This window comes from Thalia democratica, chromosome 5 (assembly GCF_965202585.1).
Source record: "Thalia democratica chromosome 5, ktThaDemo2.hap1.1, whole genome shotgun sequence".
Taxonomy (NCBI): Eukaryota; Metazoa; Chordata; class Thaliacea; order Salpida; family Salpidae; genus Thalia; species Thalia democratica.
The window spans coordinates 61,896,967-61,915,788 of record NC_139169.1 but is presented as its reverse complement, the minus strand read 5'-3'; the positions used below and the strand labels follow the sequence as shown (position 1 = coordinate 61,915,788).

Genomic DNA, 18,822 nt, shown 5'->3' with positions numbered 1-18,822 from the left:
AAATCCTGTTTATCTCAATAATTTTTATACTTTTTCATTTCTTTTTTGTTTATTTGTAATAGTTGGCAAGTTTTGTTTTTCTTAATCAAAATAAATAGAATAATATTAATATTAAAACAATTTTAAAAATATATACTGTGCTATTAGTGTTTATAAGACTAAGAATCTATTATTAGTTAAAAATTTTGACCGTAGAAATCAGTAACTTTAGGGGTATCACGTCAAAGCGTAAATAATTTATTATTTATGCATTTAACATAAATATTTAGTTCTGAACAAAATTAGTAAAACTTATTGGACTCCATACGACGGTAAAAGTTAAATACAAATTCTAACCCATGATAATAAATTTTTACTCAAGTTAAAATAAATCTTGATTTATGTTCAAGTCTATATAAAAAATAAAACCAATTAACTTTTTAGCTAAATTTGATTCTTTAAATACCAGACATGTTTTTAGAAAGTAGTACAGATATATTGAATTTTTTTAATGATATTCAGGTTGAAAGATTAACTTTTAATTTCTTCCTTTTATTGTGATTCATGACATATAATTTTTATTAAAGAAACATTGTTTTTAAAGCCACAATAAGCGATTAGATGTTTACTTTTATTTACAATAAAACAAGGAAAACTTAATTGATTTGCTTCAAAGTGGAAATAATTCAACATTTATTTTGTACTTTCGAAAACTTTGATATTCAATTACAAACAATGTAAATTTTAGTAGTGTTTTTTAGTATGTAATTGTTGATAAACCTCATATATTTTTTGAACTGAAGAGGTCTTTTACCGAAACTTAGTTTGCATAACAAAGTTTTGAAATAATAATATATATTGTTTCTCCTCTAGAAGTTGAGATTTTTTTGTTTGTTTTCAAAAAATACATAATAAAAATCTTATATTACAGTCAATTGTAAGATTAAGTTTTAAGGTACATAAATTCATTTTTAATAGCAATTAATTTGGACCTAGAAGTTTTTTTTACTATAATAGAGGTTTAAAAAAAAATTTCTAACCTTGTTAAAATTATTATGAAGCTTATGTAAACTAAGTTTTCAACGCTATACAACAGAACTAGATTTTTTTTGCATATTAAAAACAATAAAATTTAAATTTATGACAATCGACTATAAAGTACAAACGACTGTACTTTTAATTAACAATGTTTTATTAGTTTATAATTCTCTTAGACTTGTTACTAGCTATAAAAATAAGATTATTTTGCCAGCTATAAATTTTCTTGTTATAAAATGGTTTATTAAGTACATATTTTTAGTTAGTTTTAACAATTTCTTTCTACATTTTGAGTTTGTTTGTTTTCATATTAACCGAAGCAATTTAATTCTTCATTACTTGATAGATTTTTCATTAAAAAATCTGTAAAATCATATAAATTTATACTCATACTTTTTAATCAACTTTAAAACGTGTGTTTTTAATATCAAAGCAGTTTCTGACTATTTAAATGATTATAATGTAAATAATTATTATATAGTTTAGTTTTAAAAGCACCAATAAGATTTATAAACTGGTAAATTGTAAAAAAAATTAACAAAGTCAATTTGACTCAGATTTAAAGAAATCTACTGCCGTTTTGCTAAGCTTGATTAAGTTAGAACAGAACTAACTTTTTATTCTAGAAATTTAAAAGCAGTAAAAGTAGCTAGTGGTGCAAACTTTTAAAAATATTAAAATTCAAACAAAAATTCTTACTAATGAAATACTTATTTAAAAAAATTGGTATTTACATGAAAGTATAAGACTATAACATTTTTCTAGCGACTGTTTCAAACTTAATTTGTACACAGCCGATCTCTCATCGAAAGAAATGATGGCGTGGAACAGCAAGTACTTCCATAAAGTTTATGAGTACTATGCAAAGCTGTAACTAAGTTTATTTCAGATATTATACCTGGTATTAACGTTTGCACAACAGCTGTATTAGTTGATACACTTTTATTTAGTTGTAAAAATGAGTTTTTACTAGATTCTTTACTAGTTTTAAAAAAAAAAAAAAAATTGAAATTTAGTTGACTAGAAATTGCTATAATTTGTAAGAGTTAAATAATTCAAAATAATAATAAAGATCTAGCAAGGAGCTGTTCGTTTTGCGGTTGTAATATAGATTTGAAATTACTTTTAAAAAGGAGATTCTACTAAAAAAACAGTTTTTGTTACTCTGCACACGTATTTTTCTACCCTGTTTCAGTTTAGACTTAGGCATTTTAGGTGTTTTATGTCTCATAACTTTTTATTCACAAAACTTAAAATCATTTTATAAATTGAGCTTGCTCATGTTTATTTAATTATACCTTTGTAAACATTATTTTTTACAATGAAAGTGTACTTAGACAACTCTGTTAAGCATCTTACTAAACTAAAAAGAAGAATTTATCTTAAATTATTTTTGATTACTACTAAAAAAATGTAATTAATTTTTGTTATTCAACAAAAATCCTTGTTCCATATCAAAATTGGTTGTGCATCAACGGACTCTAAGACGATCGTTTAAAAGTTTGTACTTTTGTTTATTTTGTCAGAGCATTTGCACTATAGTCATATAACAATATGCAACTGACTTTAAATCTTAAATTATATATTTCTATTTGTGAACAACTATACTGGTAATCTAGTAGTTTGAAAAAAAATTGAAGTGTTCATTGTTCTTGTAGTTCCTAAGGTTTAAACATTGATCTCTAAGTTTATAGCTTTTTTTCGCTCCCTTGGTTCATAATTAGTGTTTTAACTAAACATGCATTAACTTGTTGTTAGTTCTGTAGCTTCTGGTTATTACAGGTATTTAAAAAAAAAGTTTTACAGTTTTAAAGATACCTTAAATATAGAAAAAAAAGTGTAGTCGTTAGTATTATAAGTATTTTATTATTAAAATAAAAAAATTTAGATGCAACTATTTAAAAGACTCCCTCAATAATACAGTGCTTATGTTAAATGAAATTTAGATTGATAAAACATGTTTAATTATGTTTATAACCAAAAAACAATACTTAATCTAAATAATAATTATTACAACTAAACTAAGAAGTAAAACAAATGATTTAAGAACTTTTTTGTAAACAAAATATTTAAAAACTTTAGAGTATTTATGTAGCAAGTAAATGAGTAAATCTGAAACAAACATTTCCAGTTTAAACAAGCAATATTTGTGTAAATGAAGCATTCTAAAACTACAAAAACTTAAAAAAGTCTTGATTTTAAGGCATTAGCATGCAAGTTTATGAACAAACAAAGTTTTTATGATCATTTAGAAAAAAAACTAAAGTTAAAAACGTATGAAAAAATGTTGATAAGAAACAAACTGATCAAAAACAATAATTCAGTGGCGGAAGTTCTAATTATAAAGTATTGCAATATTGAAAAAAAAATCTTATGGTATATAAACTTTTTTCTTATTACTAAATGTTATTTTTATAAGTTATTTTATCTTAGGAATCATAAAAAATTTTAACGGATTTAGAGAAAATGTCAACTTTTATCATTTTTTAAGTAATCCGCCACTGATAAAATATGATTAAAACGTTTTACGAGGTAGTGATGCTATATAGCGAGCAACCAGGGATCTTGCAAGCATTCGACTGCTGATAGGCGAATGTTTTCGTCATGTTCCAATAACCTCATTATGAAGTTCCGACACGTTTCTGAATACCTGGAACTCGACCTGTGAGCAGTAAGTATAAACTTATTTGTAATGTGTGGATTACTTGTTTACTAAAGCCATTATCAAAATACATGTTTGTAAGACTTGACTGAACTGGACTGCTAAAAATTAAATTTTTAAATTAGATTAAAATTCAGATAGAAATTTGTGTTACATGTAGAGTTATTATATAGTTATTTTTTGATTTACAACTTTTCTTTGAATTACTAGAAACACTTTTTCTACTTTTACCAAAATAAAAAACTGTTCATTGGAACAAAAAGTTTTCAATTATCTATAATGTTTAAAAATGTTAGATTTAATTATTTCTAAATTAATACTAAGTTATAATATTCTGTTGAAAAAAAATACTATACACCTGATAGAAAATTTTAAATACATTTAAAAGTTCACTTTTTAATCAACCTACAAAAAGTCTTACTTTTTTACTACTATTTGTTATAGATCAAAAGCTTTTTTTTGAATTTCAAATATTAAGACTTAACCAATACAGAATTTTTGGTGTTTTTATCAGAAATATTTTGAAAAACTGTAATTAATCAAGGAAGCCTATAAGCTGTTATTGCGTTAAATACTAACTTTGCAAGAGGTTAAATGTTAACAATTTTTTAGTTCTGCTTGACATAAAGATTTTAATTTTACCTAAACTTGAGAGTCCAGTCTGCCTGTCTTGGCTTTGCAAAGGGCAGTTCTCCCTCCAACATGAGATAAACAACGACACCTAACGACCACGTGTCAACCGACTTGCCCTTGTAACGACCCTTCTCAAAATATTCTGGCGGGTAAAATTCATCGGTTCCCGCGAAATCAATCAGATAGTTGTCCTAAAAGTTATGATAGTAACGATTAAAAAGTACAAAAACACTGAAATAACTAAGCAGGTAATTGATGTTTGAATAACTTAATTTTAGAAAACTTTATAACAACTAAGTTTTTCAAAGTAAAACTATAATAAATACTTATTTTTGCAAATAAAACGACTTATACTTTAAATCTGATTTAAATTGTACTTTAAGTAATTAATTTGCAATATTTCATGCTTTTTATTTCACTAAAAGTTTACTTTAGCTAAAAGACTGAGAGAGAAAGTATAATGATTCGATTATTATTTGTTATCTTAAACATTATAAGTTGATTAACTATTATTTGTTATTTGTTAGCTTATCATTCAAATTTTGCATAGAAAAAACATACATATTTTAAAAAACCTTAAAATTATTTTCATTTCATTTTGTTAAGACAATTTTAAGCCTCAGTTCAATTTACTTAAACTTCGATATTAAATAAAAAATCTTTAACAAACTTATGCACACAACATAACTAAAAAAAAAAAAAACTAAACAAAACCAACTCCGCTGGTGGCAACTGCGCACCCAAAATCGATAATTCTGACCCTCAGCGTTTCCATGCAAACGATGATGTTTTCGTCTTTGATGTCGCGATGACACACCCCATTTTCATGGCACTTGATCAGAGTAACCAGTAGCTGTATAAAAAAGTATTAAAGAATATTAAATGAAAAAACAAATATAAATTTTTGCTAAACCTACACTCACTAAAAAACTGTAGTATAAAAAGAATAAAGGATGTATTTTTTAAATACTTATATAACTCTACAAAGTTTTAAACAACCGCAAAAGCTAAAAGCTGTAAAAAACTATCAAAACTAAAAGCTAAGAAATTATAGGCTAAACAAAAGAGTACTTTTTTACCCTGGTTAAATGGTATGTACCATAAGTTTGTTTTACACAGCTTTTTAAATTTACTAGATCAAACACTTGCAGTTAGCTTAGTTTTCAACCACAATGAATTTTATAGTACTTAAATATTTAAACTTAATAAAACCTTACCAGATAAAAAATCATAATTTTCATAACAAAGCAACAAGTAAACAGATTTATTAGGAAACATGTTTTTAAGCTATCTTTTATCTTAACACAAACTTGGTAGGTTATTTTTCGCGCTACGTTCTCCGGTAGACCCTGCTGCTTGTAGTCTTTGTTGATGATTTCGAACAAATCTTTTCCATTTGGTCTTTCCATGATGAAACAGCTCAGTGTTCCGCTACAACCATCTTCGAGCAGCTGGACAACTCCTGAAAGCATTTACTTTTATTAGAAAGTTGGAAATAAATATTTAGATAATGGTGTAATCACATTGAAACCAAAACTTTTAGTTTTTAGAAAGTGTTCAAGTTGTTATTTATGCTTTTGCTACAGAGGAACTCTAGCCTAAACATGTTTTCGTTCAAAATATTTTTATAACACTTGTCAAGTTTGATTATAGAAATATCAAAATAAAAAAGCTTAACATTTATCAAAAACATATGATTTATACATAATAAGTTATTATTGGTTTTAACTTTAGAAAAAGCTTTTTTAAAATAATCAGAATGTAACAAAAAAACTACTACATTATGTATTTGCTATGAACAGCTAAATGCAGTAAAAGAGCTTAGTCATATGTAATGATTTGTGAGATATAGTAAACAAACATAACCAAAAGTAATTTTTATACCTTTATTTCTTCTCGCTGCCATTTTATGCAGCTTTATTTCGTGTTGAGCTCTGACAAAATCGTCGGCATTTTTCTTTTTACGAAGTTTTATAGCCACTGGTTGCCTATCTTTTTTTCTAAAGCCTTTAGAAAACAATAAATATGAATGAAAATTAAAAGTAAAAAGTAGTAGATTAATTTGTTGCAGTTCAAATAAAATTATAAATACTTAAGGTTATAGTGTTGTAGAAGTTAAAGACTAGTTTAGAAACAAATAAGATTGAAGGTAATAGAAATATTAAATTTTTTCTATTGATTTAGTAGTTTGTGTTGCTAATTCATTGAAAAAATTTCAACCTGGTGTGCATCTAATTTAAGTTAAAAATACGTTAAACAAACAAACTTTTACCAGCTCATCAACATTAGGTGACACTTAAACATTTTTGAGTTTAAAAAGTTATGACGTATATCATAGTAGTTAAATAGTGAATAACAATAACAAAGTTTATGTAACATTTAGTTAAGTCATTATAACTATAAATACGATGATATAATTAATTTGAGAAAAAGCTTCAAATTGCTTTACGTGAGTAGGAAGAAGTGTACAAAATTACTTTAAATATTTTTTTATAAAACAAAGAATGTATGCAAGAAATTTATAATAACTTAGCATAGCTTTTATATATTTACAACAAAAAATATATAACATTGTGCTAATTTTTAAAAACACAAACTTAATTTAGATTACAGCTAAGCAATCCTGCATTAAGTATAATAAAAAAAACATTAGGTTTTATACAATGGTTTGAAGATTATAACCCAACAAAAAAAGTTAAATTTCTTATCTAATTACAAAACGTATTTGATCGTAAACAGTTTTAAAACGGATTTCAACTTAACTTGTTTGATTTGTTTTTTTTATATTTTAAAATCAGTTCTAAACTATTTTTCTATATATTTATTCTAATGCATGAAAATAAGCCGGAAGCTTCGATTAAAGTCGTGCCGTACAAGTTGTTTACATTTGCAAGAAATATTGTTAATTAAAAAGCCGGCAAAACATAATTAAAACGCAAAAACATCATTCGCACAGGAAATATGACGTCATAACAAACACAATTAACATGTGACACTCGCGTGTTTTTGTGCCCAAAGTTTAGAGAGCGCGTAGCGAAACTACGTATGGTGTTGCGTCATGGCATACGTCATAAAAGTTAGGTCATACGACATGCATTGACATTTTTGTTTGCAAGTTTACTTGTGTGCTACAACAACAACAAAAACCACATAGTTGAATATTTTCAGGTCATGCAAGTTTTAAAAAAACAGTGATTAATAACCTCAATTTGAAATACTGACCGCTATTTCCGTTATGCATAACATAATTATATAATGTTTTATATAATTTTGATAGTTTTATAAGAGTTTTTTGGTGCTTTTTGTTTGGCAAATAACAAGTTATAAAAGAACGGGTGAAAGTAAAATCATTTTAAATTTGGAATACTTTTTCTTCATTAGATGTTCAAAGTTCGTAAAAGCTTAAGATTTTTAATAGCTTAATCTTTTTTAATTTACTATAAAGCTTGATAGTTCGACACCTGGATAAGTATACGTGTTTTATGTATAGCATAATCTTACACAAACTTATGGATCTTAAAACTTATGTTTAAAAAAAACAAACTTAGACTTAAGCTGCAAATTCGATGATTTTTAAGCAAGTTTGTACTTTTTTGGAATGAATTTATTTAACTTGTTTTTAATTAAAAATCTTATGTCACGTTTTAAGTATTGAAATCTGATATTAAAAAATTGTTTCGAAAGTGTTATTCAACACTTCAATATAAAATATATTTTATTCGTTACGTAGAAATTTTTGATTAAGTCGCTTCTATGACAACTTTTCAGAAAACAAATATACTGCAAGTTTTCAAAGAAAAAGATTTGAGTTATTTTTGCAATAACAATCCTTCATAGCTCGTTTATTAATCAAATTATACATTTGCAAAGTATAAAAGTTTAGTTTGCAGTAAACATTTCTCGCTACTCTAAGTGAAGTTGTATATTTATAAAAACAGGAAACTATCTTTCCCTTAGAGCCATTTATCAATGCTATGCCTTCGTAAGAGCACGCTACATGAAACTAGTGTTGAAACTTACTGGCATTGATAAGTAAAAATAAGGAAATACTTGAAAAAAACTGATTAAACGAGAAAGCTTTTTAAAAATATTTATAAACTAAATATTAATTTTCGTCTTAACTTACCTTTTTTAACTTATATTTCATAAATTTAAATAGTTTGACTGTGTTTAATTCGTTTATCATTTACTTAAAATAAACACTTTTTAGTAAGGCTTTGTAAAAACAATTGTGTTGATAAATGTTTTGCTAATTTACCATCATCATGTATTTACTTATGCTTTATATTGTAAATATTTTCAAAAGTAAACAAAAGATACTTGATTTATGAAATTTTATTAACTTCAACTTAAAAATTTTTAACCATTAATAAAAGTTTATATTTTAAACACATCATAAGTTTTCAAAATTCTAATTCTAGATGCAATATATTACGTTTTCAAAAACTTGGTTTTAAAATTATATAGTATAGGTTTTTTTAAACTTATAACATACTAACCAGAGATGTTAAAATGCTAACAGTTACTATGGTAATTCAGCAATGAAGTGTTTTATTTTTGGTTTGTTTTAAGTTAATATTTTCACGCTTGAGTAAACAAAGCAGAGCTTTTTAACATGTCTGATACTAACCACTAAACACACTGCCCTGACCGCCCCTCCCCAGAATGCCTTCTACGTCATAGTAGGTGAATAGGTGTGGGAAACAGCTGCACAGATGCCTGAAGTCGTCTATGAAGTCGGGATTCCTGTTCAGAGCTTGCTTGATTGGCTCGTTCAAAAGCGATTGGAAGAAACTGATATCTGGTTCCGGCTGCTGGTTTTTAAAAAGTTAAAAGATTAGTGATGTTTGGTCAGAACTTTAGTTTAAAAAAGACTTTACTAAATATTTTTATGCAGTTAGTTTGGTTCTAGTTTTCTTAGCTCAAAAATTTCTAAATTTTAGTTATAAATTAATGTTAAACTTACTTTATTTCTTAATAGTTATGAAAAGTACTCTTAGATTACAAAAGTATTACTGTTTTCTCAACAAATATCTTCGGTTATATATATTTGAAAAAGAGTAGAACAAGTAATAATAATCAAGTTGTTAGAAAAATATCGATTATAAAAAAAAGATTACTTGAACTTTTTCTTAAAAACGTTTTTTGAAACTAATACCTAAAAAGTTTATACCTATAAGGTTAATGAGTTCAAAAGTATTATGCAAGTTTTTATAAAAATGTTTAGCAACAGCAATCACGCTCAACATCTAAAGTATTTCTATAATGGAATGTAAAACCTAAACACGTTATAAAGCTTTTTAGCTTTCAAATTCAACAAAACCAACCTGCTGGTACACCTGATTTGCCGACCTGGCTTGCACATGCTGCTGCAAGACCTGCCTGGCTGTCTTCTGCTGCACCAGCTGCCCGTTGCTAGGCACCATGTTCGGATAATACCCCATCACGTGCGGCATCTGGTAGTTCTGACCAATCGTCCTTGGGTCGACGTAGTGGTGTGCCGCGTAGTTGAAGGTCTGTTGTGACGGGTGCTGGGGTTGGGGGCTCACCTCCGGACTGCTGGACACCTCGCTTTCCCCGTTCGAATTGACCTTATTGCCCTGGTAACCCGGGTAGCAACCTGGGGTCGGTGGGGGGTAGACGCAGACCGGACCCTTGTCGTTCGGGTCCATGATAGCTTGAGTGTGGTCAATTTTCAGTGTTTCAGTAGGTTTTAAATACCTCTGCAAAAGTATACTTAGTTTGTGTTGTGCAAAAAAAAGTTAGATGATAACTGTAAGATGATAGTACTAAATTAAAGTTAACTGTTGTAAGCTGTAGTAGTTAAGTAATACTACATGAAGTCTAAACTTTGCTGGTTTTGTTTATATTACTAACAAAACAAACAAATTTGGCTTAAAGCTAGTATAACTACTTATGCTAGTCAAAAGATAGAACTATTAAAACAAAGTTATTTAAAAATTGGAAATACTGTGATGAACTTTCATTAACTCAAAAAAAACAATGCTTTTTGAATGATGGGAAAAAAAATAGTTATGTTACTCAACTTGAGCAAGTTTTTTTTTCATTGCATAACAACTTTTATACCATTGCTTTGAAACTATAATTTTTAAGAATCTGTGTTAAAAAGCATTAGAATACATAGATTTTTAAGCTATGATCAATGTAAACTATAAATAATAAATTGTATAAATAAACTTTATTAGCAGAAAAATATACTTTTCTTAAATTAATAGTCAACAAATTGTGTTTCTAAATTTAAGGTCAATGCTGCCATGATATGATTTTCAACTCTAATGTGTATGCTGTTAGTGAGCAAGTGTTTAGCAAATAATGAAACTTTTTGCATGCTTCAACTTTGAGAGAAGGTTTTTTCAATAAAAAAAAGATGCTATCTAAGTTACAACTCAGGAACTCTATAAAGTATTTTGAATACTTTATTGCTGTATTATAAATAAGTCTTTTAGACTGCAAATATTTAATTAACCATCACCATCTTATAGTCACTTTAAAACAAAATTTTTATACTACAAATAATCTGAAAATGCGATTTTTACTTTGTAAGTATATTAGCTAAAAATAATAATAATATGTTTCTTAAATTGTTTTCAAAGTAAAATTGTAAGGTAAGTTGAAAAGTGTTAACCTTAAAATTTGTTTTAGTAGATTAAGAATTATTAAATTAATCTTTGTTTAAGATATATAAATAGTTTTTAACTTTTACTATAATTATAACAAAAGCTTTTTATAAAAAAATGAAAGTTTTAATTCTTACACTAATTTAAAAAATTTTAAAACTTGCTAGATTTCAAAACTTGATTCAAATGAATAAAATATTTATTAGAATTTCTAAATTCAAAACACAATTTTTTTTTAAAGTTTTTTAATATAAAGTTTTACTGTTGAAATTTAAAAAGATTTTTAGCATAAAGTAAAAACATAAATTTAAATTATTACTTTAAATATTCATTTTACAACAGACTATTATATTTTTGTAAAATAACGTGAATCGTCAAAATAGATTAGCTCTTTTTACTATGTATGCATTGACTTTCAAAAATAGAAAAATACCTTTTTTTAAGCTCAACTTATAACGTTAACTCTATAGACAACTTCAATTTATATAATATAGATACTTTATCAAAAAGAAAGTTTTAAAAAAATACTCTGTATAACTACATTACTATAACTTAAGATTTTCAAAGTCCAGTACTAAATAGTAAATAATAATAATTATTATTTATCTAGTGCTTTTTTGACATAACTTACAGAAATGTTCATTTGATCATAACTTTAGTCACAGATTCATATTAAACAAATCTTATTTTACCAAAAAAAAAAATCATAATTTCAAGCTTTCAAACGAAGTCTAGATATAAGTAACATGAGTTAAGTGCGTACGTACCATGAACTTCATAATGCAAAAATCTAAGGTGCTTTCTGAAATTTAAATGAAGGTTTTCACTAAAATTTATAAATTAAGGTTAATAAAATTACTACTTAATTAACACTAAAATTTAAAAGTGTATCTTATACAATAAAATTAAGATCTACTCTACTAATGTATTAGCAAAGGTTAAACTAAACATTTTTGTGCTAGCAGACAGAATAAATTTAAAAGTCAAATGAACATTTAAAAATGTACTTAAAAATTTGTACCTAATTTCTGCCGCCATTTTTACTTTGAACTTCCTAATAAAAAAAATGTAATTTTAATTTCAAAACTTACAAAATTTATGATGCGTTATTAGTAAGCAGCTATGTAAGTGCTATAAATTGCCTGCTTTACAATGACTAATATTTAAATGGTTAATGCAGCTTCATTATTTTGTTAAAATGCTGAAAACAACAACATTGCTATTTAAAACATATTAAAAACATACTTTAAATATGAAAACTGGTTCAAATCTGTTTTAAAGTTCAGTTAGTAATTCAAGATAAATTTAATGTTCGAACAATCTTTGAAAATGTTTAGTAATTTAACTATAAAGTATTTTTTTTCTCACAAAAAAACTTTTTAACGTACTTCAGTTAGTTAAGTATTATAAGTGAGACAGTAAAATTTGTGAAAAAAAAATTAATAAACAAGTTTTTTACAAAATATTAGTTGAAATGATTACCGTTTTAACTCTTTTTTTTCGTTTTCAACCTTTAAAAAATACATCCTAAAATTTGTATTTTAATAAAGGTTGAGAATATGTTTTTGAGAAACGAAGCAAGCGTGTGAAGAATCGTACAAGTGTGTGTTTGCTCACAGTGCAAATAGTATTATGAAAAAACGGAAACATGACATAAGTAACATGAGTTAAATGCGTACATATCATGAACTTCATATTGCCAAAATTTAAGGTGCTTTCTAATTTTTTTTTGTTGTTATAATAATTAAAATTAAAAAGCTTGTGATTTTTTATCTAATTAGTATTGATCAATAATAATTCCAAAAAGAAAAAGTTTTAGCACATGTTTTTTGAAAAAGTGTGGATTACTAGTGATAAAATATTTCATTCTTTTGTTTTATGATTTTTAAAGTAAACTAAAAGTTTTCAACAACTGTTCAAAATTTCAATTCATAAGCCTTAAGATACTTTAAAACCGCTAACAAGTATTTAACTTTGTATCCTCAAGTACAACTTTTTTTGATACAAGTTTAACCTGAGCAAAATTTCAAGTTATACAATAGCCTTTTTCATTTAGCTTTAGAATTCAAATGTTCGATAATTTTTAAATAGAACAAAACAGGGTTTGGTACTAAACAGTTAGCGATCCCTTGGGAGGGAAATCGGTTTTCAGGGGAAATAAATGGTAACATAGCAAAGAATTAAACAGGTAGTGAAATAATAAGTATCCGCTGTTGTATTTTGCTCATGTTTATTAAAGATGGACAAATATTTTTCAACTTTTTATAATGGGCGACCATGAAAACAATTTTGAGATTCTTTGGTCTGAAACGTTACAATACTTACTTGTTAAATAGTAACAAAATCGTTTTATAAAAGTAATTATACTTTAGTTTACTCAATTTGTAGTGTTTGCGTTTTAAAGATTACTATGTGTTAGAATAAGTTTTTAAATAAAGTGAATAAACTATGAGAGTGTTTATAGTTTTTATACAAATAGCTTGATAGTACACAAGTACCATATTAATAGAACTGTTGTAAAAGTTTACAGTTGCTACGTTAGAGTACTTTAGATAAACTGTACATACTACTTGTGATCATATGCCTAGGGCATGCAAAACTACTAATAAAAAAACTGTAGTGTATAATTTGTATTTTGATGTTATTTATTGGCTACTTCTATATAGTTCTTTTCAAAAATATAAGTACTTTACAATTTGTGTTTATAAGAGAGTTGTAGCTACTTTAAATCCAATTACCTATCTACTTATGTACGATAATTCGTTTTTTAATTGTTTTGAGTTTTTCTTAAAATGGTATTGCCTTTATCTATAAACTACATAAAATAATTGGTTTTTGGTAGAGCAATTATATTTAATAATAAAGTAAAGTGTACAATCTGATGTTCTTAAATAAAATATAAAAATTCTGTATACGCTTTTTCATAAAGTACTATAACTGTAACAAAAATTAATAAAAAAGTACATCAATCTAATTCTATAGTTTTATAAAATTTTACGAATAAGTCTAAACGTAATTTCAGCAGTCTTTTAGGTATATAAATAATTAGTTACCTTTGTTTTAAGCTTTATAAAATTACTATTTTTTTTCATTACAATACAGGAATAAAAAGTTATATGGTTAATTTTTTTTAACTTTACAAAAATCAAGTTTTAGTCTCTACTTTTAAAACTACACGAATTTCTTAAATAACGTGATCAGAATGCTTCATTAAAAACAAATAAAGTTTTTAACTTTACACACAAATCTTAATTCAATCAAAAGTTTGGCTTTGTTATTGATAGTTTGTTTTTTTTAAAGTATTGGTTTTCAACAGGAACATTTATTATAAAATAAATCTAGATACTTCTAAGTACTTTGTTTATTTTATTTTAGTATGGCTCGTTTAACTACTTGGTTCAAAAAAAAAACTTTTTTAGAATCTTTGATTATAAGTTAATAAAAAAAATTAAAAATTATTTACTTATGTAAAAGTTTTTCAAAAATTTGTAGATTCAGTTACAAACCAACTGATTTTTCAAATTACATAGACTGCAAGTTTGTAATTAATCAACAAACGACTTAACGCTTGTATTTACAGATAAAAATGCTTTGTTGTGTTAACTTTATCTTGGCTTACAGTACAATTAGAAAAACTAACATATACAAACATGAATATTTTTAGTTTTCAATAGTTATGAGTTTCTAACTTCTTTTAAGAAATAAGCTGGTATAAAGCCCTGTGATGCTTGTAAAACAAATATTTACAGTAGTTCTTTTTAATCTTTTTACACTTAGTAAAAATAAATGCATATATTAACTTTTTGTTTCAATTTGAAAATGAAACTATTTATGTTAGTAAAAAATTTTTAACCACCTGCAAAACAAAATCTTAATTAACTTTCTGTTTTTAAATACTAAAAAATAAATTTTTGTTTATGTATGGATCTTAAAGTACAAATATTTTTTTATCATAAATTAGATATCTTTATTTTATCTTTCGTTTCTTAATCTCTCATCATTTACTTATATAAACAAGTTTCTAATTTTTTGTAAAATTAGTAAAGTTTTGTAAATAAGTTCAAAGCTGTTAGTTTTTTTTTTGAAACGGTGACAGTTTTCAGCATTATGTTTTATATTTAAATCTGTTTATATATGTTTAATATGTTTATATAGTAAGAGCTCATGCTTATTTGTAATGATCTTAATACTTAACAACATTTTGATTAACGCTAGTTTTGTAGTCATTAAGTAAGTTATATAGCAGTTCATATAATTTTTTAGGCTTACCTTTATTTATATTAAAGAAACAGTACTTGTTTATTTGGTTTTTAATAGTTACTAGAGTCAGATTACAAGTAAAGGTTTACATAAGATCAGTTACAACTAGCAATAAGACTTTTCACAAAATTTAAATATATGGAAAAGTTACTAAGACTAAATTTAAAAAATTTGTATTTTTTTAATTCATGTGCTACCAAAGCTTTTTTTAAAATAAATTGCGTCTTTAATAAAGCTTCTTTGCTAAAAGGTTTAGTGAGAAACTATTAGATCGTTTTTTTCAAGCTTGACAAGTCTTACAGCAATGACTTTGAAACAAAAAGTCTACAGTAAACTTAAAATATTTAAAAGAAAACAATTTTTATAAAAAATCTATAAATTTCTAATTGCCAATTACAAAATACACGTTATGATTTAGAACAACTTTAAAAAAATGTTTTTTTAACGAAAATAAAATGCTTAAAGTATTTGGTCCGAGGACTTAGTGCACGAAGGTTTACAAATATTTTGTAAACTTTGTTTTAGTTACAATCGTTTTTGTAACTATCTTGGTTTTAAAGTAATAATAAACAAAAATTAAAGCAAATGTTTTTTAAGAATGAGAAGTGTCTGTAGAGCTAGCATAAGTAATAAAAAGCCTATAACAAGTTCATACTTTTAATTGAAAAGCTAAAATGTATGTACTCGTTAAAGTTTTTAAATAGCACTACTAGAGTTAAGAAATATGTAAGACATTTTTAAAATGCTTCTATAATGTTTAAAGTTTGTTCTAAAGTACTATACAAAAATTACGAAAAAATAAAATAAAATAATTCTTATTTAAGCATTTAATATGTAAATAGAACTATAGAAAAGTAAAAATATCTGTTTGAAAATCTAATGTTGAACTTTATAGCTGTATAAATTATAACAGTGTACATTGTATAAAGTCAGACTTAGACCATTTTAAGACTTTATCTAAAATAACTTTTTTTTTGTGTTAATACATTTAAGATTTGTCATTTAACTATTTAGCTAGTCTAATTAATTCTATTTAGACTGTATAATATACGTAAAGTTTTAAGTATTTATATTTTACTTCATTACGAAAATTTTTATTCAAAACTTCTCAGACGGCTTTAAAGATCTTTATATAATAACTTATCAGTTTAAGGAAAACTAAAAATACCATTATCAAACATTTTAAATAAACTTATAGTTTTACAATTGCAGTTGTATTTTTTATTTCATGCTCTTTCTGTAGTAGATCTTATACTTCTTATTTCTTTGTTTGTTTTGAATGTGAAACAACATTAAATTTGTGCTCATTCATGCCATAAGAAAACCAAACATAAATTCAATTACTAACACCTTATTCAAATAGATTTCAAATAGAATTCAAATTACTAGCTGAATAAAACATAACAAATACAGCAATAAACATAAAATATGTCATTCTTTAAATCAAAGCCTGGTTTTGTTTTCAAATATTCAAAAGTGAAAACAGATAGTACAGTATCTTACAATTCACAGTACACTTATGGAAAAGAAAAAGAAAAACTAATAAGTGGCAAAGCTACAGTTGATAGCTACAATACAAATGAAGATTTTCTACAGGATGATTTTAAATTGCAATCAACAACAACTAGAAATCAGTCATTTGTAGTGACTTTAATGAGTTATTTTCTGAAGTTTCTATCATTTTTAACATTTGTCTGTTGCTTTCCTATATGTCTAATCTTTAGCCTCAAGTACTTAAAAAGGTATGAAAGGGTAGTTGTCTTGAGGCTGGGCAGAGTAATTGGCTCCAAAGGGCCTGGCGTAGTGGTGCTGATGCCTTTCATTGACAAAATGATCAAAGTGGATTTGAGGACCAAAGCGTTCAACATCCCACCTTCAAGCTTGTGCACCAAAGACAAATCGGTCATTCTCATTGGGGCAGTGGTCCATTATAGGGTGTTTGATGCGGTTAAAATGCATCTTTCTGTCAAACATGAAATAAATGCCCTCAGAAACCTTTCACACTCGTGCCTATCTGGTTTATTAGGTAAAAAAGAGCTGCACGTGGTCAGCAGTAAGAAACTAAACTTGCAAGATGAATTACAAACTGACATAAATATTGTTTCTTCAGACTGGGGCATAGAAGTCAGCTCGATTGAGCTTTCCCACATCAAAATGCTGACCAAGCCGCAAGGTCATAACCAACAAGCCACTGTGGGTGGACCAATGATTGGTGGTCAGTACGGTCACATATTCTCAGCGGTTTCCCAGCTTGCTCAGCAAGTTACTGATTCTCAACAAACTAAGAAAAGTGATCCTGCAACAGGACCGGTTGTTGTAAATTTTGACAACTTGTTGAGTGATTTGAAGCTGGTTTTGTGTGCGGAAGTTGTCAAAAAAGTCGGTTGTGTTTATCTGATCACAGTGTTAGAGAGTGATGAAAGTCCTGCCAAAAATATTCTGCTAGACCTTAAGAACAGAGATGGTTCAGTTACTTTGTGTGGTTCTGATGAATTAAATCTCAGTGCTGATGTACACATATCAATGACAAGTGAAATATTTATAAACATCATTCAAGACAAAGTTAACTTTGCTTCTGCTTACATGAAAGGGGATATTAAATTGATAAAAGGATCAATCTCACAGGCTTCAAAACTTTCAGTACTGAAAAGCAAACTTAAAGGTAATGTTCATGTTGTTTGAATATCATCTTATGCTTTAGAATTGTTTTTTAATTTTGCTACTGAAATGTTTTATTTCATGTAAAACTTACTAAACTGGTTAAGCTGTGAATAAAATGTGAAATTTAATCAATTATTGTCTAAAAAACCATAAAAAGAACTCAAATAGCCTTACTCTTTTGCATAGCTATTTTATAAAGTACACAACAAATGTTACCTCTTTCAAATCCTTTTTTTGAAATTGACTTAATCTAGATATTTTTCAAGTACTATAAAATTCAAATTAATGTTCAAGCAATTATGTTTTTAAACAAGATGTTTAAACTCAATCATAATTATATTAGTTATGCAGTTTGTTTTGTTTCTTCAACTATGAGTTGTATTTTCAACATAATTTTTCACTTATAATAAAAAGACTACATGCAGTTTTAAAGTTTTTAGTTTCAATTTTTTAGTTTAATCAAATATTTCAATACTAAACAAGTATTTTTAGCTGTTTTAAGCATTTGTGCAAGTATGTACAATTGCCACATATAAAAAAAACATTAATGATTAATTAATTTTTCTATTTTTTATTAATATATTTAAGTCAAGCTTGTGTTTCAATATACAATTTTTTACTCATTTATCATCATTATGAAAAACCAACTATTACAAAAAGTTATCAGAGAACAGAAATATATTTTAAGAATAACAACTACAAAGTTTAAAACTAAAAGAGGGTCAGTCATGGGTTATCTTACTGAAATGATTTCATAATATTTTCCTGAAAAAACAAGTTTTTTTGTTGTAGAATAAAAAAACCCAACTACTAATTTTTCAATTTTGATAGGCTTTTAAATTAAAATGTTAACATTTTTCAGTATTATTTTAAAATATAGTATTTAATTACTATTTTAATTAGTCATTCATAAGTTTTAATAAGTATGAGTATTTTTTATAAATGATAAAC

The 18,822-nt window shown here is 26.0% G+C and overlaps 2 protein-coding genes across 2 annotated transcripts; one reads left to right on the top strand and one right to left on the bottom strand.

Moving 5' to 3' along the window:
* Window positions 1-3,501: 3,501 nt before the first annotated feature.
* LOC145836710 (serine/threonine-protein kinase pim-1-like) lies at window positions 3,502-9,984 on the bottom strand. The gene is made up of 7 exons (XM_082944491.1): window positions 9,640-9,984; window positions 8,943-9,123; window positions 6,197-6,319; window positions 5,623-5,774; window positions 5,031-5,165; window positions 4,322-4,503; window positions 3,502-3,679 (listed from the first exon to the last, which is right to left on the bottom strand). The coding sequence occupies exons 1-7, from the start codon at window positions 9,982-9,984 to the stop codon at window positions 3,559-3,561; spliced, it is 1,239 nt and encodes a 412-aa protein (XP_082800617.1). The 3' UTR covers window positions 3,502-3,558.
* A 6,644-nt stretch (window positions 9,985-16,628) lies between these two features.
* On the top strand, window positions 16,629-18,287 carry LOC145836090 (stomatin-like protein 1). The gene has a single exon (XM_082943891.1). The coding sequence runs from the start codon at window positions 16,639-16,641 to the stop codon at window positions 17,890-17,892; it is 1,254 nt and encodes a 417-aa protein (XP_082800017.1). The 5' UTR covers window positions 16,629-16,638; the 3' UTR covers window positions 17,893-18,287.
* Window positions 18,288-18,822: the final 535 nt, after the last annotated feature.